Source organism: Ilyonectria robusta (assembly GCF_021365365.1).
Source record: "Ilyonectria robusta strain PMI_751 chromosome Unknown BGZ61scaffold_17, whole genome shotgun sequence".
NCBI lineage: Eukaryota > Fungi > Ascomycota > Sordariomycetes > Hypocreales > Nectriaceae > Ilyonectria > Ilyonectria robusta.
In genome coordinates this window covers 853,326-876,916 of record NW_025764451.1, presented here as the reverse complement: position 1 = coordinate 876,916, position 23,591 = coordinate 853,326, and the positions used below count along the sequence as shown (strand labels likewise).

The 23,591-nt window shown below is 50.5% G+C and overlaps 10 protein-coding genes across 10 annotated transcripts; 5 read left to right on the top strand and 5 right to left on the bottom strand.

The window, feature by feature from the left end:
* Nucleotides 1-496: 496 nt before the first annotated feature.
* Nucleotides 497-2,591, top strand: BGZ61DRAFT_535498 (membrane transporter D1; the record flags this gene model as incomplete). Its single annotated transcript, XM_046254282.1, has 6 exons — nucleotides 497-597; nucleotides 659-1,425; nucleotides 1,494-1,739; nucleotides 1,794-2,087; nucleotides 2,146-2,371; nucleotides 2,432-2,591. 6 exons carry the CDS (start codon nucleotides 497-499, stop codon nucleotides 2,589-2,591), a joined length of 1,794 nt encoding a protein of 597 aa, XP_046101266.1.
* Nucleotides 2,592-3,790: 1,199 nt separating this feature from the next.
* On the top strand, nucleotides 3,791-4,887 carry BGZ61DRAFT_358942 (Alpha/Beta hydrolase protein; the record flags this gene model as incomplete). The annotated part of the gene is made up of 2 exons (XM_046241019.1): nucleotides 3,791-4,673; nucleotides 4,727-4,887. 2 exons carry the CDS (start codon nucleotides 3,791-3,793, stop codon nucleotides 4,885-4,887), a joined length of 1,044 nt encoding a protein of 347 aa, XP_046101265.1.
* Nucleotides 4,888-5,666: 779 nt separating this feature from the next.
* Nucleotides 5,667-6,240, bottom strand: BGZ61DRAFT_535496 (Ribonuclease/ribotoxin; the record flags this gene model as incomplete). Its single annotated transcript, XM_046254281.1, has 2 exons — nucleotides 5,667-6,074; nucleotides 6,139-6,240. 2 exons carry the CDS (start codon nucleotides 6,238-6,240, stop codon nucleotides 5,667-5,669), a joined length of 510 nt encoding a protein of 169 aa, XP_046101264.1.
* Nucleotides 6,241-7,573: 1,333 nt separating this feature from the next.
* Nucleotides 7,574-8,463, top strand: BGZ61DRAFT_481128 (uncharacterized protein; the record flags this gene model as incomplete). The annotated part of the gene is made up of 2 exons (XM_046249265.1): nucleotides 7,574-7,967; nucleotides 8,033-8,463. The coding sequence occupies 2 exons, from the start codon at nucleotides 7,574-7,576 to the stop codon at nucleotides 8,461-8,463; spliced, it is 825 nt and encodes a 274-aa protein (XP_046101263.1).
* Nucleotides 8,464-8,636: 173 nt separating this feature from the next.
* On the bottom strand, nucleotides 8,637-10,405 carry BGZ61DRAFT_358394 (major facilitator superfamily domain-containing protein; the record flags this gene model as incomplete). The annotated part of the gene is made up of 6 exons (XM_046240960.1): nucleotides 8,637-9,475; nucleotides 9,534-9,731; nucleotides 9,785-9,938; nucleotides 9,993-10,098; nucleotides 10,151-10,176; nucleotides 10,235-10,405. The coding sequence occupies 6 exons, from the start codon at nucleotides 10,403-10,405 to the stop codon at nucleotides 8,637-8,639; spliced, it is 1,494 nt and encodes a 497-aa protein (XP_046101262.1).
* Nucleotides 10,406-11,236: 831 nt separating this feature from the next.
* On the top strand, nucleotides 11,237-12,589 carry BGZ61DRAFT_425641 (FAD dependent oxidoreductase; the record flags this gene model as incomplete). The annotated part of the gene is made up of 1 exon (XM_046243653.1): nucleotides 11,237-12,589. The coding sequence occupies one exon, from the start codon at nucleotides 11,240-11,242 to the stop codon at nucleotides 12,587-12,589; it is 1,350 nt and encodes a 449-aa protein (XP_046101261.1).
* Nucleotides 12,590-12,683: 94 nt separating this feature from the next.
* On the bottom strand, nucleotides 12,684-14,418 carry BGZ61DRAFT_358640 (fungal-specific transcription factor domain-containing protein; the record flags this gene model as incomplete). The annotated part of the gene is made up of 3 exons (XM_046240985.1): nucleotides 12,684-14,092; nucleotides 14,152-14,301; nucleotides 14,379-14,418. 3 exons carry the CDS (start codon nucleotides 14,416-14,418, stop codon nucleotides 12,684-12,686), a joined length of 1,599 nt encoding a protein of 532 aa, XP_046101260.1.
* Nucleotides 14,419-15,190: 772 nt separating this feature from the next.
* Nucleotides 15,191-19,424, top strand: BGZ61DRAFT_358444 (Hydantoinase B/oxoprolinase-domain-containing protein; the record flags this gene model as incomplete). The annotated part of the gene is made up of 6 exons (XM_046240965.1): nucleotides 15,191-15,329; nucleotides 15,392-16,156; nucleotides 16,219-16,881; nucleotides 16,934-17,367; nucleotides 17,421-17,907; nucleotides 17,971-19,424. 6 exons carry the CDS (start codon nucleotides 15,191-15,193, stop codon nucleotides 19,422-19,424), a joined length of 3,942 nt encoding a protein of 1,313 aa, XP_046101259.1.
* A 210-nt stretch (nucleotides 19,425-19,634) lies between these two features.
* Nucleotides 19,635-20,832, bottom strand: BGZ61DRAFT_456697 (Alpha/Beta hydrolase protein). Its single transcript, XM_046246550.1, has one exon. It carries the CDS (start codon nucleotides 20,797-20,799, stop codon nucleotides 19,876-19,878), a length of 924 nt encoding a protein of 307 aa, XP_046101258.1. The 5' UTR covers nucleotides 20,800-20,832; the 3' UTR covers nucleotides 19,635-19,875.
* Nucleotides 20,833-21,649: 817 nt separating this feature from the next.
* On the bottom strand, nucleotides 21,650-22,603 carry BGZ61DRAFT_359088 (uncharacterized protein; the record flags this gene model as incomplete). The annotated part of the gene is made up of 1 exon (XM_046241035.1): nucleotides 21,650-22,603. The coding sequence occupies one exon, from the start codon at nucleotides 22,601-22,603 to the stop codon at nucleotides 21,650-21,652; it is 954 nt and encodes a 317-aa protein (XP_046101257.1).
* Between the last annotated feature and the right edge of the window lie 988 nt (nucleotides 22,604-23,591).

The window sequence follows — 23,591 nt, the reverse complement described above, 5'->3', positions numbered from 1 at the left end:
GTGAGACTGGACACACGCAGGGCATCAAAGACTCTCTCCGCACCCTCCTCACATGACCCAAGCCCTGTGCAGGGAACCCTGCTCCAATGCCCTGTACAGGACGATATGCCCTGCGCAGGAATCGTGGTGTGGTGCCCTGTACAGGGAATAGAGGGGACCCGACCCCCTGTACGGGACCTTGTCTGCCTGCAGGACCTCCTCACCTTGGATAGGAATCAGGATTACAGTTGGGAATCCATAGCTTCGCCTAGCGAGACCGAGACGCCTTACTCGAGTCGGCTTGGTGACAGGCCGTCGGTATCATGTACCCCGGATCGTCGTTACCCCATGGGGCAGATCGCTTTTACCCCAGAGTGAGCCCGCCTACTGCCCCAATTATATAAGAGCCTCGAGAACCTCAACCGCAGTTTCCACTTGATAACGCCAATAACAGACCGACCTGCCATTATCAGAGTCCCATCAACTCCATCCATCGTGCTCAAGCACTTCTGCCGTCATGTCTCGTGTTTCTGATCTCGAGGGCGATGTCAAGTCGGGGCTCGAGGCGACTCATGTTGAACACACAGAGCAAGACTACACCCGCAACGTCAATGCTAGGTATGAAGCCCACCCTCTCTATGCCTCATCACTGAAAGCCCCTCGTCTGACCATGTCTCAGAATTCGCAACCCTCTCATTGGCATTTCGAAGCAAGACCTCAGACTCCAAACCGACGCTTTCTGCCATGACAATGGCTTCCAGGGAAAGGAAGACGTCTTCTATCGCGGCGCGTTGGCAGCTCAGAACCCCCAGACCTACGAGGCGCTCGAGGACTTGACCGAGGAAGACAAGCACTTCCTTCAGCGCGAGGTCACTCACAAGTGGCACTTACCGCGCCAAATGTACTTTGCCATTGCCCTCTGTTCCCTCGGGTCTGCGATCCAGGGTTGGGACAACACCGGTGCCAATGGCGCAAACCTCTCTTTTCCCGTCGAGTTCGGCATCCAGGACAATCATATGCTCGTTGGTGCCATCAATGCCGCTCCAACTCTCTTCGGTCTTCTTTCCGCCTGGGCAGCCGACCCCATCAACAACTTGCTGGGTCGTCGCGGGACCATCTTCGTGACTGGCCTCTTCGCAATCTTTCCAGTGCTTGCCCAAGGGTTTACACAGAACTGGTGGGGCCTGATGCTCTGCAGGTTGTTCATGGGCATCGGCATGGGCATCAAGATCTCGACTATTCCCATCTACTCGGCTGAGGTTGCGCCTGCTGTTATTCGCGGCGGAGTCGTGACCAGCTTCCAGCTTTGGGTTGCGTTTGGCATCTTCATTGGCTTCTGCTCCAACTTGATCTGGTATCGCATTGGCGCACTGGCGTGGAGATTCCAACTGTCCGCGGCCTTTGCGCCTGCTATCCCTGTCGTCATCTTTGTCTGGTGGTGTCCTGGTAAGTCATTGATGCACGGAATCATTTATGCCTATGTTGGTTAAGCGTGCTAATCACTGCGCGATCAGAGTCCCCTAGATGGCTGATGAAAAAGGGTCGATTCCAGGAAGCCTTCGGGTCCTTTTGCCGTATCCGAAATAGCGAGATGATTGCAGCCCGCGACCTGTACTACGCACACCGACAGGTTCTGGAAGAAAAGAATGCCTTTGGTGGTCAGACTTTGGGCAGAAGAATGTTGGATTTGGTTCTCGTCCCGCGTCTGCGTCGTGCCACAGTAGCGAGTGCTTGGATTGTCATCAGCCAACAGTTCTCCGGTAAGAACCTTGCTGTGAACATAGAGGACAACCTCTCACTGACTCTCATCTCAGGCATCAACATCATGGCCTTTTACTCGTCAACAATTTTTGAACAGGCCGGATACACCCCAAAACAGTGCCTATTGGCGTCAATGGGTTTCGGCCTTGTGACGTTCATCTTCGCAATCCCAGCTGTTTACATGATGGACACGTTCGGCCGCCGAAACTTGCTCTTGATCACGTTTCCGAACATGGCTTGGTGCCTTTTGGCTGCTGGCTTGTGTTTCTTGATTGACGACAGCGTGGGAGCGAGAGTACCGTTGATTGCCTTTTTCGTTTATCTCTTCGCAGCCATGTACGGCCCTGGTAAGTTCTGCTTAGCTGACCCGGTCGAAAGGTTTCGCAGCTGATGTTGTTCCGACAGGTATCGGTCCCTTGCCCTCCATCTACTTCTCCGAGTCTTTCCCTCTATCGCATCGAGAAATCGGGGGTGCTTTCACAATTTGTGTGAACAACACCATTGGTAGCGCGCTGACCCTAAGCTTTCCTTCGCTGTTGGCCGCTATCGGACCTACTGGAGCGTTTGGCTTCTATGCTGGCCTCAACTTGCTTGCTTTCTTGGTCATCTTCTTTATTATTCCTGAGACGAAGTAAGTGCATGATCCATGGATGAATGAGTAGATGAAACATCTGACACGCTGGAAAAACAGGCAGCGAACCCTTGAAGAACTCGACTATATATTCGGCGTCCCGACCCGAAGGCATGCTGCTTACCAACTACGCACTTGGCTTCCTTGGTGGATCCAGCATTACGTATTTTTCCAAAAGGACGCGAAGCTAGAGTCTCTTTATCAGCTTGACTTACAGTGAGAATCTTTATTCGTTGAATGGCAAGTCCCCGGTGGAGTACGTGCTGGGTGGCGTTGGCAGTCGTTTCTTCTATTTGAGGATTCCTAGCTACTATATCACTGGCTTCTTGACGAAAACTACCCTGAATACTTTCGAGAGACATTCAATCAACACAGTTTAGTTAAATATCTTTGCTTGGCGGTGTAAGGTGAATTTGTAAATGATGCTGATCTCTGAACACATAAGCAACTCCTTGCGGCATCACGTCTTCCCCGACTGTCCCTTAGCCGCCTCTTCCTTATGAGCATACATGTCGATGACAAACCACCGACCATACATAACTTTACGGGTGCTTGGGAAATAGGTATTACTTGAGTGTACTCTGTAAAACATCGGGGTTGGTATCTTTGGTGGCTATATTGCCGGGACCGCTAGGATGAGTCTAGGGACACAGCTCTGCTTGTACGATGGATTCATCCGCCGCCCTCCTCCCCCGGCGCGTCCATCTCCAATCCTCCCGTAGACCATAGGCTAGGACGGAATAAAATAATGGACTGAGTGACGAATTCTAAGCCCTGTAAGAAGCACTTGCAAACTAAGCTATCGGGTCTGCCAAGATTGCCGTTCTGCTTTTTGCGGTCTCCGATGGCATAGGTATTTGCCACTTGGCGGCGCTTATTGTTTAGCCAACCTACCCACATGTTAGATGACGTATAGAAATTCAGTCAAGGAATAAATGTTCCATCAGGTGTGGAGACCAAGCATGATGATTGTATTGGATCAAGGATCACTCCGGCCTACCCTTTTTTTCTCAAGCCAAGAGGTTCGGGCAAACGACTCTAGGTAAGGTTCGTGGTGGAGCATTTCCCAGGCTATCAGCTTGATTTGTTGCAAAGTGTGTGTGTCGCATCATAACACCTCTTTGAGATAGTTGCCCTTGTTCCTACAGTTCGCTCTCCCCATGTGCTTTGTAATCTAGGCGTGGCTGCTTACGGTCGCATGGGCGATGGCGAATGAAGCCATCAGCGGCGCTTAACAATCATGCTCACTCATCAAGTTGGAAAAGGGAAATGTCTCCGAGGGGATTCGGGTGCGTGATTTTTCTCTTCAATTTCCCGTGATTATTGGGGAGGTTGCTTTATGATATAACCAGGCAGGAGCTGGATATCTTTCGACATTGAACACGGCAGAAAGTTGACCTTGATCTTCGTTATACTACAATGAAAGCTCTTCATCTCGCCCTAGTTTACCTGGCTACCTCTGCAACAGCGGCTATAACAGACTTTGACAGCTGGGAACATGGACGCGTCGCTCTAGACGACGTCAGCATACACTTCCGGTACGCCGGCTCAGGCCCTCCTGTGCTCCTTGTACACGGGAACCCCCAGCACAGCTTGACGTGGCAGTTTATCGGTCCCATCCTCGCACAGAACTATACCGTCATTGCACCAGACAACCGTGGCGCCGGGGACTCGAGTATTCCGCCCGATGGGAACTACAGCGCCACAGCTTCGGCGGCAGACCTGAAGGGAGTGCTGGACTTTCTGAACGTCACGTCGTCGTATGTGTTCGCGCATGACAAGGGCGTTGGTATGGCGACGGCGCTGGCGATTCAACATCCTGATATGGTCAAGAGACTAGCCTTGGCCGAGTACGGACTTCCGGGATTTGGATACGACCAGATCGCCACGCCGGCTCCGTTCTGGGACCTGTACCAAAATTGGCAACTTGCTTTCTTCCAAGTTCCCGACTTGGCTGAGTTTCTCATGTCTGGAAAAGAGAAGCAGTTTCTAGAGTGGTACTTCTTCCACGGGAGCTACTCTGGAACGGCGAGCTTTAGTGAGGATACCGTCAATAGATACGCCACTAGTATCTCCAAGCCAGGATTCCTCAGAGCGATGCTAGGTCCTTTCTCCGCTGCGACGGTCTACGATGATACAAAATTCTTCTCAGCGTCCTTGAACGACAGCCGTTTGGATGTGCCGTTACTGGGCATGGGCGGAGAAGCGAGCTTGGGGTGGGAGTCAGTGCTGCGCCAGACCTATGAGCCGATCTCGTCCGATTTGCAGGTTGACATTATTCCCAAGGCAGGACATTGGATTGGTGAGTGATTCCAACAGAATTAGGAAAAAAATCATCACTGATCAACAAATTAGCCGATGAAAATCCAGGATGGACAGCTCGGCGAGTGGCAAGATTCTTTGCGGAGGATGGTTCGGTGCTTCCAGAACTTGATCTCTCGTACTTGAAGGACTTGGTGACACTCGACGTGGGGTATTTTGGTACGAGGAGAAACATGGCACTGGGAATGCAGTAAAGATAATTTGGATCTTTGACGAACTTGGGTTGCGGTTTGGAGCATGTGTTAAAGATAGACAATTATTGCAACGGAAAGCCCGCTGATCCGACACCTGCAAGGCAGCTCAAAAGAATGGTGTCCTGGCAAGAGACCTGTCGCACCCCAAGACTAAACTACAGACTAAGGGCTTTATCAAGACTCATGCGATCCCAAATGAGGACGTGTAACATATTTGGAACGGAACGTATTCAGAATATAAGGCTCCTTAATAATACTCTAATAATACACACAAGGGGACATCTTGTTCCCTTTCCCGCATTTGACGAACCATCTTCGTTTACAGCAAATTTTCAGCAATAAAATATGCTCCACGTTTCCCCTCGCACGGCTCGTTTAACAGGTTTACTGGATCTATTGTCCAACTAGTGAATTATATGTACTCCCATATCGGCCTGTTTGCCCACCAGGTCAGTTACGTAGGATGTAATGATCGGATATCATCAGGATGTCAAGGTGAGCGATGTAGGTTACGGTTTGGTAATGTGGCAAAGGTAGTATGATGCAACCAAGTGTGTTAATATCTAAGGAGCGTAAGGCTTGGTGTAATGTGCAAATAGTGCACCTATGTATTAATGGGTTACTGTAGGGATCGTGACAGTTGCTGAATCGTAGGCGCGATTCTGTAAAGTACGATCTAACAGTAATTTGTTGAAGTGAAGTGGGGTGCATTGTTCTTGGTTGTGATCGCCTGGTCACAACACGGGCCTGACACCAGATCCCTTGCGATGGCAACTCATTTAGGCAGTACACTTAATAAATGCTTGATCGCCGCCTGGAGTCATGCTCTTGTGGCACATGACGCCACATAGATGACCGTTTTCCGCAGTGAAGACAACACGACATTCGCCTGGCCCAGGTTGCTCGTCCTTCTTCTTGTTGGCGTCGTAATGAGAAGCTTCGTGGCCCTCCGATGCACGCTGGTAGATGGGGAATTCGTAAATCTTCACGGGGCGCTTCTTCGAATTGCAAGCTGTGTCGTCGAACTTGATGGTACCACCGAAATTACTGAACTCATGCGGATACCCGCTCCTGGTCGGGTAGGTCTGTGTTCCTGGGTTATACAGACCCCTGACGCGATTGTACTCCTCTCGGGCCTCGGATACAGTAAAGATGAAAGTGCCGGTACTAACGTGACAAGTCACTCTCTGGGAAAGTAAGTCAGTTTTAATGGCTTTGTAGCATAGAGGAGAGGTGAACCCAATAGCTTACGGCGGGCATTCCAAGGTCTTCGGCAGGGACCGAAGGCACAGCAGCTGTAAGGCCTTGACCTGCGATGAGAAGGGCGAAGCCCATGTACTGAGTGCCAAACATATCGATTCGAGTATTTTATGGTTGTGTTGACAATGATGAGGAATGGGAGATGCTACTAGAGACGGCTCTAAGGCGAGGAGGAAGTAAAACCTTTATAGACGGAATACAGTTGATTAATTCCACGTGTAAACATACTGGTATTCGCTTTCGAGCATTATCTCGACTTCCTAAAACGGATGGCTCCTTTCAGGGGGAATACGAAGTCGAAGCCGTATTGATTCCTCTTCCGTATATCAGCACCAAACTCTGATGCAATGTTTTAGATGAGGGATTATCACGCTAGCAAGTCAATTGAAGGCCGGGGTCGATTTTACGTCGAAGTACCGCGATACGTAGCGTCTGGGTTGCTCTCTCAATAAAACTAGAGCCTCAGACTAAACTTCAATCTAATCTGTAATACTCTAACAAACAACTTAACAGTCGCAGCAAAGAACCAAACCTGGAAAGAGAGGCTACAAATATCTTACGTATGTGGTACAATGATACCTAATATCCTTCCTTGGAAGCCCTGGCAGTAAAACAATGGAGGTGGCTATGTCTGTAGGAACTAGATTACCCCTGCTACGTATGGATGACTCAGAAGAAATAGTGTAAAACCTGCGCCACGTTATATTTTTTTCCCTTAACTTTAACCAATGCGCATCTCGTGTATATTATACGCGTGAACTTAAGAGTCGATGAGCTGATTTGTGGGTCGATTTCAGGGGGTATCAAGGACTTTTTCCTCCTAGGTAATGTGAATCCTCAAAGCATGAGACTGTTAATAAGCTATTGTGACATCAACAGCCAGGTTTCTTGACTAATGCGGGGGGTAAATTCGGTGTTAGATGATCACTGATTACTTAGTGTTGCTTAACGCGAGGGTTTATAATGCTGACGTGATGCAGGTCTGAAGCAGGCGTTTCCCTGGGTTCACAGCCTCCGCCTCGACCCATAGGCCGGTGCTGTTATTTAGAGCTCCACTGTCGTATTCTGAAGGGCCTTTTGCCTGAAGCTGCACAACTCGTCTAGTAGGTGCGGGCAGCTCGTAAATAATGACGACCACGTTAATTAGCATGCGCAGAGCACATGTAACCGAGGTTGAAGTCCCAATTTCGTTTTATAGCAGACTGTCTGGTTCCCGGTTGGAGTGCCTCGTATATAAGATGAAAGGTCATTCATCATACATGATATAATTTATCCAGCGGCATTACTTCACGCCAACACAGTGGTGGTTTTCTCGAGCCTTGGTCTACATCGAAAGTTACCTCAGAACGCTTGTTTGTATTACTACTGAGCACTATCACAGGGCTTCAGGCTTCTGCTATAGAGAGGCAATACATCAGCTAAGGTCATGGATTATCCTAACCTTCCAAATCTCCAACTTGATCCTGGCTCGGACAGCATGACAGACACAGAATTGGAAACATTCCCGATTCTTACCTCCTATCTCTCAGCAACATCACAACCTACGGCGTCAGAAGCCGCAAAGCAAATCAATAGCCTTTTCCCGTCCCACCGAGGAAATGGTGAGGCAAATAAATCACCTGAAGGTTTCCTTGCCGCCTTCTGGGACCTCATGTTCCGCGTCGCTATCCAGCTTGACTACCAGACTCAGTCAATGCACAAGTTTGTTTCCCTGATAAAAGCTCTTCGTGACTTGCCAAATACTACGGCCTTGAAGGATGGCCGAAGGTTGTGGCAGGACTTGCCGGACTTGGCACTTTTCCTTACTGAAAGATGGCATCGTAAGTAGACACATTCGAGTCCCCTGACTTCACCAGGGTAGAGGATAAGCTGACTTGACACATAGAAGCGGACATTCTAAGCCATAACACTCTGCCCGAAACTGATCGGCGCTGGAAGAATTTGAATGGTCTGGTTGCGTATCTCACTAATGAACGTCTATATGGGGGTCTATATCGCGCATTGGAAAGCATTGGGATGGGTATTGAAAACAGCGGCGGGAAGGAAGCTCAAAGGATTGTCGAGTGCTTTGCACCAGCGGCGGCTGTTTGGTTCAATCTTTCATCACCGCAGATCTACCATGCGTGCAAAGAGAATGCTCTTGACGATTCACGTAGCCGGGGAAAGCTGTGGAAAGGAAAACCAGGTTACAGTTTGGAGCGTTGGGGCTTTTGGCGATCGAGACTTGTCCAGTTGCGAAACAGCCCTTTGACGAGTGATGAGCTAAGGGGGGATTACTTAGCAGCTGAGGCTTCTATGGACAGAGTGACAGAGTAGTTCAACTCGCAATTGGAGATACATCTTCGAGGTGCATCTCCCTTAAAATACATCACGAAGTACAGCAGACCTACACAAACCTGGTACATTTAAACAATCTAGCTATTATAAGAGAGGCTGAATTGACGATTCGACCTCTCTTTAACTCTTTAAAAAACCTAATACAGATTGTATTAAGTAGTGTACATAAATCCAGTCTGTTCGTAGTCTGTTTCGTCCATGAAAGACTCAACTGCGTCTTGAGAAGTGGAAACAGAGGCAGCCGCACGCCTCTTATTCTCCCACGCCGCATATGCCCAGTAAGCTCCCATAATACCAATGCAGACACAATAGCAAACGATCATAGAGATGGTTCCACCAACGTAAGCCGGTGCTTGGTTAGCTCGGAAAGTCTGAGGCCCGATAAGATTGCCCACAGCATAGCCAATATACAAGATGGCAAAGACGATGGTCTTCTTAGTGTGGCCTGCGGTGTTGGCCTGTGCCAACCCGATTCCAACAACGTAGGGTCCGAAATAGGTGTAGAGGAAGTATAGACCGACCATCTGACCGCCGATGTTGCTGCGAGGAAGAGCGTACACCACAGCAGTACCGATAATCGGGACGGTACAAGCCAGCATGGTAACGAGGCATCTCCGATTATGCCATTTCGCTGAGAGAAGGGAGAAAACAAAAGCAGCGATTGTTGACACGACACCGTTTGGCATGGTAAGAAGCGAAGCCTCGACACCGGAGTAGCCAAGACCAGCAATAATGAGACCACCAAAGGTGATGAGACCGCCGTTGGGAATGTTGATGGCAATGTTGAAAAAGAAAAGCAGCCAAGTTTTGGGATCAATCACGGCTTCCTTGGCTTGGGACCATTTCCAAGTATGGTTGACAATTCCAGTCTTGTTGGCAGCGAGGCGGTGGACAGCGTGCTGCTTCTCTCGGTCGCTGAGGAAAAAGGCATCCATTGGCGTACTGGGCAACCAAATGAAGGCGATGATGGACCAGATCATGGAAACAGACCCTTCGATGTGCATTAGCAGGGCTACGGGAAGTCAGATTGTCTTCCATAATTCACGTACCGGTGAGCAGAAACAAGTATTGCCAAATCGCCAGAGGAGCGCTGTCCGGGATATGACCAATGGCCCATGAGAGAAACCCATTGAAGACGGAACTAGCAGCAGCAAACACGAGAGCATTTCGCGGAGGCTGCTCGGACTTGAGATAGAAGCCAGCCAGGATCAGCGAAATACCGGGGACGATAATGGCCTCGAACATTCCTTGGCAGCGTCAGCAAACAAGGCAGTAAATACTCTCAGGTGTTCCAACTTACCCATCAAGAAGCGTAGCGTTGCAAGTCCGGCGAAGTTGTGGCAGGCTGCAAGGAAAAGGGAGCACGCAGACCATCCCACGGAGCATGCGGAAAGGTATTTGGCACTTGGGAAACGGTGGATGAGCCAAGACGAAGGAAACATGCCGAAAAGAGCCTGCGCGGCGATGAATTAGATGCTGGATACTCTGGCGGGGGCGGGTAGACTTACACCCAGGGATAAGATGGATCCAAGCCAGCTGTACTGTTGACCGACGAGGGCGTTGTCTTCGCGAAGACCATATAGGGCTGATGTTCCCAGTGCAACTTTGTCGATGCTAGTCGAGACGGTTAGTCTATGCAACGACAGATGGGGTAGAATTAACATACGCTCCGAGGGTAGCAACAAGAAACAACTAGGCGCGGCATTTTTAGTATTAATTCTGGGTCATGGAGTCAAGATCAAAGTCATACCATCGGAAGCAAAATCCAATCCATCTTCCTCTTGAATTTCTTGTCCTCTTCGGGCGATAGGGGCTCATAATGCTCGGCGTTGTTAAGATAGGTTGCTGCCTCATCTGTCTGCCGAGCATCGAACTTCTGCGATTCGCCTATTTCGGCTTGAGGCGAGGAGGGTCTCTCCATGGAGGCAGCCTCCTTCTTGTCGCTGTTCAGATGCGACATTGCGAATGACAAGTGAAGATTGAAGATGTTCGTGTTGGGGAAGATGGACTGCAGTCATTGATGGGATGCGATCTCTCAGTGGGAGAGGAGGCGATCTTATGTCAAGATGAGCCCTCAGCTAATCAGCAAATGATAAGGCCGCGACTCAGGCCGCGAGTGGAGCTGCGGATCTGGGGTAAACATCACCGGGATGGGACAGGGTTCCATGCTAAGTCGCTTAGTGATTAGACTAAGGCGACAAGCGTGTGGTGTGTTAACCACGGTATGTCCGATATCGTTGCGACCTAAGACGGGCATAGCCTAGTTCAGCTCGAAATGACTCTTGCAAACAATCTTTCGTCCCAAGGGATGAGTCTCTTATCGAAGCTGGGGGAAGGTCGTTTCGCCAGAAGAGCATTCTGTCTCTTATCATGCGTCTTTTCCAGATACCAGCAGTGTTGAGAGGAGTTGTCGACACGCACTACTAGGTACATGTACGAACAGACCCTGGATTGGATATCGACTGGGTCGGCCATCAAGTGACGTACAACGTAGTACTGCGGAGTAGTATCCCTCCCTAGTCAGTTCGTTTCGACCTTCCTCCAACTTTTGGACCCGCTGATATCGAGATAATCAGCCCATGTACAATCCACATCCATGTTGGATGTCACTAATCATCAGTCTATCACTTTCACGAAGGCTGCGACAACACCGCCTCACATTGCGATATCCCTATCTTAAATATCGTGGTAATGAGGGCTCATATCAACGCCAGACCATTTCCTAACGATACGAAAAAAACCATCTGAAAGTCTGATGGACGAATCAATCCTGATTGTCGGAGCCGGTACCTTTGGCTTGTCGACAGCTCTTGACCTCGCGCAGAATGGCTACCGCCACATTACCGTGTTGGATAGAGCCCCGGAGATTCCATCCTCCTATTCGGCAGGCTGTGACCTCAACAAGATAGTCCGGGCCGAGTACGAAGATGGCTTCTACACCGATCTCGCCTTGGAAGCCATCAAGGCCTGGAAATCACCGTTCTTTGCACCCTACTACGCAGAGACGGGTCTCATCATAGCCAACTCACCGAGCGCTGAAGAAAAGGCACGCAGCTCGCTCACTAAATCCTTTTCCTCGATTGCACACCACCCGGGCTTTCCTTCGGGCTCGTTCCGACTCATTGGGGCTGGTCAAAATCAAGATATGCGGCCGCTTGCTCCTCAGATTACAGGTTCCGCCTTGGATGATTGGACTGGCTACTTCAACAAATACGGAGGCTACGCTCGAGCTAGTCGCGCAATGGTCAAGATCCACAGCGAATGCGAACGTCTAGGCGTGCGCTTTATCCTTGGAGAGCAACAAGGCCACGCTACCAGGCTCTTGTTCCACGGCAAGCGCTGTATCGGCGTCGAAACGGCGTCTGGCAAAGAGCACAAGGCAACTCGTGTAATCCTCTGCCTCGGTGCTCATGTCGCTCGTCTGCTCCCGTCGATTGCGCCTCAAATAGTTGCAAAGGCATGGTCAGTTGCACATCTCCAGCTCTCGCAGGAGCAGGCAAAAGCCATGGCCGGCGTTCCTGTTGTCAACTGCCGGGACCTTGGTTTCTTCTTCGAGCCGGATCCAGAGACTTGCTTGCTGAAGCTGTGTGCTCACAGTGCCGGCCTCACCAACTATGAGACAATTGCAGCCGAGGTTGACAGTCAGATGAGCGTCCCTACCAGCTCCGGCTCTAGCATATCTGACTACCGAGGTCGGATCCCACGAGAAGACGAGGACAAGATTGTGAAGCTCATCGCCGCGACTATGCCTCAATTCTCGTGCCTTCCGCTGACGCGCAAGTTCATTTGCTGGTGCGGCGACACGGCGGATTCCAACTACATTATCGATTACGTTCCCAACACCGACTCGCGCTCCCTGATGGTCTTTTCTGGAGACAGTGGGCACGCCTTCAAGATGCTGCCGATTGCAGGGAGGTGGGCACGACAGGTGTTGGAGAAGGGAGTGCAGGAATTGGATCGATGGAAGTGGAAAGCCACGCCAGATGGGGATACGAATGACATTCACTGGAGAGTAGGAAGTGTGAGAGATGTCAAAGGTGTGGTGGACTGGGTGGCAGAAGATGAATGCCTTCATACGAATACCATTTCGACTTCGAGACTCTAATAACGAGTAATGAGAGTTGTTAAGAGAAAGAGAAATCGTCTGGATCAAATGTTTCTTTCATCTTAACTCTCGTGTCACAAGTTCCTTTCTTCAATCATGCAAGACTCAGCAACCTCCCTCTTGTCTCTACCAAATCCTCCCATCGCTCACACTTACCCAAGTCCCTGTCCAACCACACAGCTCTAACTACTTCCTCTGCTCTGACAATACTTGCCAACGGCCTTGCCTTAATCATACTCGTCAACATATCAAGCACCAATCTTCGATCGTCCTCATTCCAGACGCCCAGGGTGCCCACGACAAACAAGGGAAAGGTGAGTGACGGTTTGGGCGGCAGTCTGGTCAGGATCCGCATTACTCGTGCGGTGATCGTCTGAATCACAGGCGATGACGGCGTAGCGCTGTCGATACAGGTGTAGAGGTATATCAATGCGCATAGCCTCTTGCTTTCAGCAATATCGAGCAACTCGGGCGGCGCTGAACCCTTTGTTGTCGAAATGCGCTGGCCGAGTCGTTTGAGGGCGGCTTCGATGCAGTTGCGGCGAGCTATGAACTCTGGGTTACTGGAAGAGGCCGGTTGGTTCCGAATATCCGTAATCAGAGTGCTGGTCTCGGACAATTGCCGTATCAAACCACGAGAACATCCGATCATAACGTCAATCTCCGTTTCGTCGTCGCCGGCAAACCACTCGCTTGGCTCAAAGAGCGTGTCTTGGATCCAAGCTGTGCGGCTCATAATCTCGTGCGAGACAAACCACATGACACAGAACTTCCGGAAGTTGTCAGGTGCATCGTGACCTTTCGGCCAAAGAATGCTGCACAACATCCGGGCGGCTTTGAGATGTTGCATCCACGTTGATGAGCATGCTTCGACGATTTCCTGGCAAGAGAGTACTATCATGGTCGCAAGAACCGAGGCTAGACTAGAAGGAGAAGCGGTGTTGGCTTGTGATGATTCAATCTCTTGCCTGAGGCCTCGTAGTGCTCGAACCTTGTGATGGGCAGAGATTTGGTGATAGCTTCGCCCATCGGGTTTTCTAAAGGACAGCTCGTGAGCCGACCAGCTGAGGACAGAATGGTAAAGAGGTGCCGAGGTTAATGAAAGCGGCGCAATGAATTCGAGGTAGGGATTGTCCGTTGGCGAATTGCTCAAATTAGGACACAGGTTTGTGATGTAAAAGTCGAAGAGATGCAGGTCCAATGGGTCTCCATCAGGGGAAGCCGTGGGAAACCCACTTATGCCGGTCCGATAAAGAACCATGTGTTGACTTGATTCATCTTGACATGCCTGATCCAGTTCCCTCTCTTGCGGTCCATCTTGGAGCGTGGAACAAGAGGAGGGATGGAGGGCTGGTTGCGACACGGGCTGTTGAAGTGGCCCGGGTTGATTTGGAAAGCTGTCAGCCGAGGTATTGAAGAAATAGAAATGGCCTTTGAAGCTTTCGAGAGCTGGCGAATGACTGCGAAGCGACGTCTTGGACGACTTCCCATGGACGCCTGTGGCTCAATCTGATTAGAGTCGTCGTCCATATTGAAACACCCGGTGCTAAACTGGCAATTACCGCAGCAGTACTTACCCTGTCGACCAAAGCATATACCCCTAGCCATAGCTTCCTCTCTCCACAGAAGCTTCAGACCGTACTCGCAACGGTGCTGAGACCGGGCACAATTGCCGCAGACGGGCTTCTCCAAGCTACACTTGACGCGTCGCTCTGGCAATGATCAGCAATCGTATCCACAGGGCCCCAAGTTGCGAGGCGAGCGGGAGTCCCGGGGTAGCTCTCGGTACCTTTGCATTTCCAGCAGGCATTTCTTCCTCGTTTCTCCATGGCGTGTTTGTCTACGATGTTCAGTGATTAATTGGGGAATCGAGGATGTGATGATGCGAGACTAGGCCGGGGGGCTCCAATGAATCCACGGTCTGAGCCAGGTTGATAAGGGGGCGGGGTCCACAGCTACAGTGCGGCCAGATAGAGAAGATACTGAGATTACGAAATTATGCACTGGAGAGGGGCTCTAGTTTCCGTCTATGTGTGTAGCGGGCGGCAGTCGGCTTGGAGGCTGGGAAGGTCGAAACGAGCGGCCTAAAGAATCCGGGGTAGCGTGGAGAGTGGAGATGGTGGCAGAGATACAGGGCGTCTTATAGGTGAGGGGAGAGTCGTATTCGTGCTAGGATTCAGATAGGCATCAAACGATAGGTTATCTGTCTGGTCTGGCTGGGTATCAATATCCACATCCACACCCCCTCATTTGATGTAGTATTCTCCACCGCGATAACAGCACCCAGCCGTCAACCAACAATGACGCTGTATTCAGAGTGTCGATCGGGCCTAGTGGAAAGTACCTCGCGGCTCCGAAGTCGCATATGGGTCACAGGGTGAGCTCCCACAATGCTACAGAAGGTCGTTTCGACTATCCCGCTGAGATGGCGAACCTCTCAGTGCACATATATGCAAGGTCCTGGGCGGTCATTTTTCCAAGTTGTTTGTAGAATGCTCCATCTCCTGTAGATCCAGGATCCAAAGCCCTTCACCACATCGTCTTCTTCAATATTCCAAGACGAGATCCGATATCATGGGGGAATACTTGAACTCGGACGCCATGGCAGATTCCATCCTCATAGCCATGGACAGGGGTGGCACCTTTACGGACGTCTGGGCGTCGGTCGAGGGCAAGGAAGACTTAGTCTTCAAGCTCCTTTCCGTAGACCCGGATCACTACAAGGATGCTCCAACCGAAGGTCGGTCGGACTAACGAAACCCAAGTAAGACAAAAAGTTCTAGTTTGCTAAATTGCGGCCAGGCGTTCGACGAGTACTATCACACTACCTCGGGCGAGAGATCCCCAAGACGGAGCCCTTGCCAAAAGCCCCCATCCGCGCTATTCGCATGGGCACAACTGTTGCGACCAACGCTCTGCTTGAACGAAAAGGGACGCGGCACGCATTCTTAGTGACAAGGGGCCATAGGGATGTCTTGGAAATTGGCTCGCAACAACGCCCAGACATCTTCGCCCTTGACATCCGAAAGGCGTCCGTCTTGTATGACACCGTCGTCGAGATCGATGAGCGGGTCACCTTGGAACATTACGACGAGGCTCCAGATCGTCTCAACGGTACCCCGAAAGCCATCGAAGGCGAAGTTGTTAAAGGCGTAGGTGGTGAACTCATCCGAGTGCTGGAAAGGCTCGATGAAGAATCGACAAGGGCATCGCTGCAACGCCTCAAGGATCAAGGCTACACCACAATTGCCGTGTGCCTTGCCCACTCATTTCTCTACTCCGACCATGAGCGGAAAGTAGAAGAGATTGCCAAGGGTCTCGGTTTCGAACACGTCGCCTTGTCCTCAGCGGTCGGGGCTAACATGGTCAAGATGGTGGCCCGAGGCGGATCGGCTTCTGCGGATGCATACCTCACTCCCGAGACGCACAAGTACATTTCGAGTTTTGCTTCCGGCTTTACAGATGGAAATCTCGAGGGCCTTCGGTGCGAGTTTATGCAAAGTGACGGAGGCCTCGTCAACTACAAGGCCTTTCGAGGCATGAAGGGTATTCTTAGCGGACCAGCGGGTACGTCCTTTCCCTCTCCCAAATAACGGTGCGATTCGTACTAATCAGTATTGTGGTTCTAGGTGGTCTGGTTGGGTATGCTAGGACTTCTTATGACGGCCAAACTCCCCTGGTTGGATTCGACATGGGCGGCACATCTACCGACGTCAGTCGATTTGGTGGCACATTTGATCACATCTTTGAAATGACTACAGCTGGAGTTACCATCCAGAGCCCCCAGTTGGATATCAACACTGTTGCAGCTGGCGGCGGGAGTATCCTCAGTTGGCAGAACGGCCTCTTCAAAGTCGGCCCTGAGAGCGCTGGTGCCCATCCAGGTCCGGCGTCATACCGCAAAGGCGGCCCGCTTACTATTACAGATGCCAATCTTCTGCTCGGTCGGCTACTTCCTGATTATTTCCCCAGCATCTTCGGTCCCACAGAGGACCAAGCCCTCGATATCCAAGTCGTGAGGGAAAAGTTCACCCAACTGGCTGAGGAAATCCAAAAGGACACTGGCAGAGCCATCTCTCCTGAAGACGTGGCAGTGGGGTTCATCGAAGTGGCGAACGAATCCATGTGCAGACCAATTCGAGCTCTCACTGAAGCCCGAGGCTTCGAAATAACCTCTCATAACCTCGCAGTCTTTGGTGGTGCTGGAGGTCAGCACGCCTGTGAGATTGCAGAGAACCTGGGAATCTCCAAGGTGATTATGCACAAGTATTCGAGTCTCTTGTCAGCATACGGTGAGAAACATCTACAAATGCTGGTCTAATCATTGCTAATCATGATATCTAGGGATGGCTCTTGCTGAGGTTGTGCAAGAGGCTCAGGAGCCCTGCAACGAGTTCTTAACAGCGGAAACCATAGCCAAGATTAGCGCTCGCCATCAACATCTCCGCGACTACACAACAACCGAGCTGGTAAAACAAGGCATCGAAAAGACAGCAGTAAAGCACGAGATGTACCTGAACATTCGATACCGCGGCAGTGATACAACCCTCATGATCTTGGAGCCGGCCGATGGTGACTGGAAGAAAGAGTTCGTTGCTGAACACCTGCGAGAGTTTGCGTTCGTGCTACCAGAAGACCGAGAAATCATCGTTGATGATATCCGCGTCAGGGGAATCGGCATCAGCTCAGAGAACACGAAAGATAATGACGCGCTCGAAAGTGAACTTCGAGAGGACAATTTTGAGATCATCTCTAACGAAAAGAGCTCGGCCGAAACAGTGAGTGACCTTGCATTATTGTCGTGAATCCATCACTAACGTGGAAGTTGCAGCGGTCCGTCTACTTCAAGAATGGTGGTATGCACCAAGCAAGTGTACTCGTCCTTCAGAACCTCGCCCGCGGCAGCATCGTCACCGGGCCGGCCGTCATCATCGACAGCACGCAGACAATCGTGGTAGCCCCCGGAAGCAAAGCCAGAGTGCTCTCGAACCACATCGTCATTGATGTCAAGTCCCAGACAGTTGGTCGGGTCGATAATGCGTCTGCTGTCGACCCCGTGCAACTCTCTCTCTTCGGACATCGATTCATGAGCATCGCCGAACAGATGGGTCGGGCGCTGCAGAAGACATGCGTGTCACTGAACATCAAAGAGAGACTCGATTTTGCCTGCGCCATTTTCGGTCCCAACGGCGATTTGGTTGCGAATGCCCCTCACGTGCCTGTCTTCCTTGGGAGCATGAGCTATGCCGTCAAGGGCCAGATCGATTTGCTTGGTGACCAGATGCGCCCAGGAGACGTATACGTAACAAACCATCCAGGTAACCCTTTTTACTCTTTTGTACGGGAGAGGGCATTTTACTGATCAATTGCTGCATTTATAGTCCATGGTGGGACCCATCTTCCCGATCTCACTGTTGTGACGCCCGTCTTTGACAACGCTGGCAAAAACATCGTCTTCTTCCTGGCCTCGCGTGGCCATCACACCGACATTGGAGGCTCCGAAGGGACGTCTATGCCTCCGAACTCGACAGAGCTATGGCAAGAAGGTGTCGCAATCAAAACCTTCACCATGATTCGCAACGGCAAATTCGACACTGAAGGCATCGCCAAAATCTTTGCCGAACCGGGCGAGAGGGTGGGATGCAACAGCACGCAACGACTAAGCGACAACATCACGGATCTCCAGTCATTTGCTGCAGCGAACAACAAGGGTGCGAAGCTTCTCAACAAGCTGATTGATCACTATGGCCAGACTACGGTGCATTTCTACATGGACGCTGTGCAGGCCAACGCCGAGCTTGCTGTGCGGAAGTTCCTCAAGGACGTCCGAGGGAAGAGCCCCGATGGCATACTCCAGGCCATTGGTTATATGGACAACAGCTCCCGCATCCATCTACAGGTTCGTATCCGAGAAGACGGGAGTGCTACGTTTGACTTCACCGGCACGACGGTAGAGCTGTACGGTAATATGAATGCCCCCAAAGCACTTACGTATTCCGGCATCATCTTTTGTCTCCGGGCCATGATTGGCGTGGACATTCCCCTGAACCAGGGCTGTCTATCTCCGATCGACGTCATCCTTCCCAAAGGATGTTTCTTGAACCCGTCTGATGCAGCAGCCGTCTGTGCTGGAAACACCCACACCTCGCAGCGTGTCTGTGACACGATTCTCCAAGCATTCGAGGCAGCAGCAGCATCACAAGGATGTATGAACTGTGTCGGCTTCTTCGGCGGAGAGTCTCTCGACGAGAGCGGCCGCACCAAGGGCTTCGCCTTCTCGTTCGGCGAGACCATCTGTGGCGGCTCAGGCGCTGGGCCAACCTGGCACGGCGCCCATGCCGTCCACACGCACATGACAAATACGCGCATCACAGACGTCGAGCTGATGGAAAAGCGGTATCCAGTGCTCATGCGCGAGTTCAGCATCCGCCGTGGGAGCGGTGGCAAGGGCGCCTTCAACGGCGGGGACGGGTGTCGAAGAGTCTACGAAGCCCTTGCGCCGCTGAGCTTCAGCGTCATCACCGAGAGGAGAACTACGCGGCCGTACGGGATGCGGGGCGGTGAAGAAGGGTCGTATGGGTCGAACACGTGGAACAGGAGACAACCTGATGGCTCGATGAGAGGTGTGAATCTGGGCCAGAAGAATATGGTGAGGATGAGTCCCGGCGATCAACTCGTCATGGTCACGCCGTCTGGTGGTGGCTACGGTACGCCTGCGAAGGAGTCGCAGAATGGAGTGAACGGGGAACACACGAACGGGGAAGTGAAGAAGGCATTCTTGCCAAGAGCCACAGGAAGTTTGGCGATTTGGGAAGCAGGCCAAGCCGACTTTTAGTATTGAGAAGAAACAATAAGACTCTCGTAAATAGGCCCTTGAGTGGATGAAGCCAAATTATCTTCATCTGTGTCATTCATTCTGTCAACGCCGCACCCATGCCGCAGGTGATTATAATATACGTATTTCAGTGATGGAAATGCTGAAAATTATAATAAAATATTGATGGTTTCAGAATTGATGTGAAATAAAACCAGCATAAGAGTGAACGCTATCAATATTTCATTTGACTAGCTCTGTGTAGGTCAGGGACGATACCGATTCCAGTCACGAGCCGCCGGAACCACCAGCCTCGTTAAGGTTGTTACCCTTCCATATGTGCAGCAATACTGAGACGGTGAGGTTAAGATACCTTGATCATATACTAGCCCTGCTCTTCACCCCCGTACATGGCATATCTCAACTCGATCCCTTGCCCAACATGCAGAATGCGCCTTGCCAATGAAAGGCTTCATTCCTTGAAGTTGTCTCTAAGACTTTGAACCACTTTTGAATACGTCATCTCCCTCTGTTCGAAGATATCGGATCCTGGTTTGACGGCCTTGTCGAACCCATGCGCCGCATTTTCAAGCCGGACAACCTCAACATTGGCGCCGCCTGTCTTCAATTTTTCACCCATCTCTTCGGCCTCGGGTCTCAGGTTATCCCCGCCACAAGTAAAGATGATGGTCGTTCCAGGGAACAAGCCAGGGTCGGCATATATAGGCGACACTCTGGGGTTTTTCCGCACCTCGCTGTCGGGCGTATAGCAAGTGTTGAACATCCGGAGCACGAAAACAGGAAATGGATTGATAGGCTTGGGTACGGTTTTGAGAGTTGGGTCGCGCGCAAGGTCCACGAGAGGGTAGAACGCATACACTGCCCTGATGTTGATTCCCTCGATATGCCTTCTGAGCTCAGATGCCGCAACCAAAGCCAGGTTGCCGCCGGCACTGAATCCAGACACAGCTACTCGATCCAGATCAAAACGCTCGGGTTGGCTCTCAATCCACCTCAGTGTATCTTCCACATCTTCTACGGGAGCTGGGAACGGATGCTCCGGTGCTTTGCGATAATCTGCATCCAGGACAAAAACGCCGGCTTCCTGCGCGATTCTGTCGCAAAACTCGTGATCCATTCCTAGGCTCGGCTGGATGAACCCACTTCCGTGCCAGTTGATGACAACCCCACGGGGGGTGTTTCCGCTGTCGTCAGGCGGGTGATGAATCCATGCGTTGAGGAAGCGAGTTGGATCCCGTGTGGGGATCTGTATAGGTTTTCTGGTGCTTGAATTTGGCGCCTTGAATAGTGATCGCATGAACGGGTACGCTAGCAACCGCATAATAGAAATAATAGTCTTGAGATACAAGTACTGTAGGGGGCTGAAATCGGCCATGGCTAGCTTGGTGTATGCAACAATTGCAAAGACTGCGATCGAGAGTAAGTTACAGGGCTTACAATTGTCTGGAGCGCCCCAGATTATTTGTACTCTCTCACAGGCTAGCGCCGGAGTCCCGGACCCTAGAAGTATCCGTGATTAGGGGTTAATTGGGCTCCGCTCGCCTACGAGTGTGGAGGCTTTACGCGGGACGGCAAGTTTAAAACTCCAAGACCCCTGCATCAAAAAGATTCATCCAGTGTCGGAAGAAGACTCGCAGTAAATTACAAAAATATCTACTGCTGTCGATAGTCCAGCATTTAGGGTACAGAATTCCAATGGGTACCGGTAAAAAATCGCGCCGATGGCTACATGAATTTTACCCCGCCTGAGGGGAATCTTCGTCGTGTTCAAGTGAAATTGGATGCGCGGGATGCGGGATCGAAGCCGGAAAAGACCATTAGAAATGCACCAAAACATATGGTCCATTTTAAAACGTCAATAGTTTATCTCTAACATACTATTATAACTGATATATTTTCAAAATGGATAATATAAATTCCTTCAATCTATTTGGATGGCTTTGAGTAATTCTATATTTTGTATAGGGTAATTTTCTTATCGTTGGGTAGTAAGCTTATCTTATGGGTACCCATGGGTGCCCATGGTCTGAGTAATTTACACTCTACGAACACTGCTGGTCGCTAAGCCCCCTTAAATGGGAGGTCTATCGCCCAGCAGATTTGGAAAAACTACTTTGATCAGTGGCAGACCGCATTAGGATCGACCAGTTGTGACACTATGCACAGTCGATGTCTCAATCACATGGCTCTGTATTAATTCCCGTGGCAATTAAGCAAACTCGAGTTCATTCGTTCCATCCGTGTGCCTGCTTCCACTCCCCCAATATCCTCGCATTTTCTCCACACTTCATCGCATTTGCCAATTCCTCCGCATCTGTGACATCCTGGGCCGTCTTGATCGTTGGCTGTGCTCTCTTCTCCAGCAGCCACCTTATCACATCCGCTCCTTTCTCCTTTACAGCAGCGTAGCATAATGGAGTCCCCCAGCGATAGGCGCGATTGGGGAAATCGGAATCCATCGCGTTGACATCAAGCTTCATTTCATCCACGAGAAAAATCAACATTTCTGCTCTCTCTCTTCTCGCCCTAGCATCACCTCGAGATTCGCCATCTTCGGCCTGACAGCATGTTTCCGCACCAAGGCCTTCTTGAGCATCAATGAACGGATTTGTTCCAAACGCCGATGCCTCTCCCACCGCCCGATGAAGCGTCCTCTTCCCGAGAAGAGCTCCCTTGGCTTGCAAGTACCGAAATGATGCGACAGAGCCTCTGACAGCACACGTCTCTAGCAATGGAGCCGGCTGTGGGAAGAGCTCATAATTGTCCACCTCGCCATCGGTAACTCGTGCACCGTGCTGGACTAGCCAGCGAATCAACTGGCCATCATTGCAGACGAAGTCGATTAGCTTGCGGTTTTGTCCGAGGGGGCCGAGGTCCTCAGCCTGGTTTATATCCCAGCCATGGGTCAGAAGCAGCTCAAGAAGAGCGATCGAGGGGTTTCCGCTAATGGCGAGAGGAGAGACAAATGTCATGGGTGCTTTTTCATGCTCTAGAAGATATCTCACTAGGTCGACGCTCCCATGACGAATACATTGCCCCAGCACCGACGGAAGTAATTGTTCAAGATAATTGTTGGAGAGAGGATTGGCCTTGACAATTTCCAGAGCCGTGATGAGCTGAGGCAGGGAATTGTCCTTGATGGCCTCATTGATCATGCGACGAGGATGTCGGGACCGCATAGTTTTGATGATTTCGAGCTCTTGAGGAATAAATTCTTTTGCTGAGGGAACTCGATAGATGAGTGCAATAAGCAAGCAGGAAGCTCTACCATATAACCCAGATATTTAGTCATAACCAAGCCTTCCAATGACTCTTGCAAATGGCATGCAAACGAGCAGATGTCACTGAAAATAGGTAGATTGATGAAACACGGGCGAAACTTAAATTTAGCTGTGACCATTGTTTCGTTTTCCGGGCAACTTATCGGCCCGACAGCTTTTCCAATGCCAAATATAGACGATTAATCCCGCAAGTGCCAAGTTACGAACAGAAAAGGAAAAAGCTTAGAGGCTGAGACTACCCATGCCCGGGTCTGAGCATTCGGTTATTCTATGTCGCTGTTACTATTCCTTTTTTTTTTTTTTTTTTTTTTGCATCCTAACCAAGTCGAGCAGGTCAACTTGTCGGGCCGACAACTTTATGATGCCAAATGCAAATGATTAATGCCGCGAGTGCCAAGTGTAAATAGAAAAGGATAAACTTTAGAAGCTTAGATTATTTATGCACGGGTCTAGGCACTCAGTCATTTCATAGTACTATTACCATTCTATCTGCTATAGGTCGAGCCATAAGGCATTACTGATAGATCGAAGTCTCTGCATCATGTACAGACATTATACTGCCGAATACTATTGTTGATACTATTGTTGGTGTTTTTCTTTACTGTTGAGCTTCTAGTCCCCCCTCTGGGTATGTGTGTACTAGGGCACCCTAACCTCTTGATACTGCCGAATACACTTGGCTGGCTATTGATGAGAGCACTATCAGTTCTAAGAAGATATGCCGGCTCAAGGACATAATTCTATGCAAAATTTGGCATTTCGCGGCGAGAATTGTGATATCTGATACGTCACATAAGGACAGAGTCATAGAGTCAGAGATGTCAGAGCTTTCGTGTTCAGAAGTCTATTAAATTATGATGCAGTACCCTCCATGTTTCAAGATTAG

Bases quoted from the DNA above. Each gene is read 5' to 3' on its own strand.
- BGZ61DRAFT_456697 (XM_046246550.1), bottom strand. From the start codon at position 20,799: ATGGCCGATTTCAGCCCCCTACAGTACTTGTATCTCAAGACTATTATT.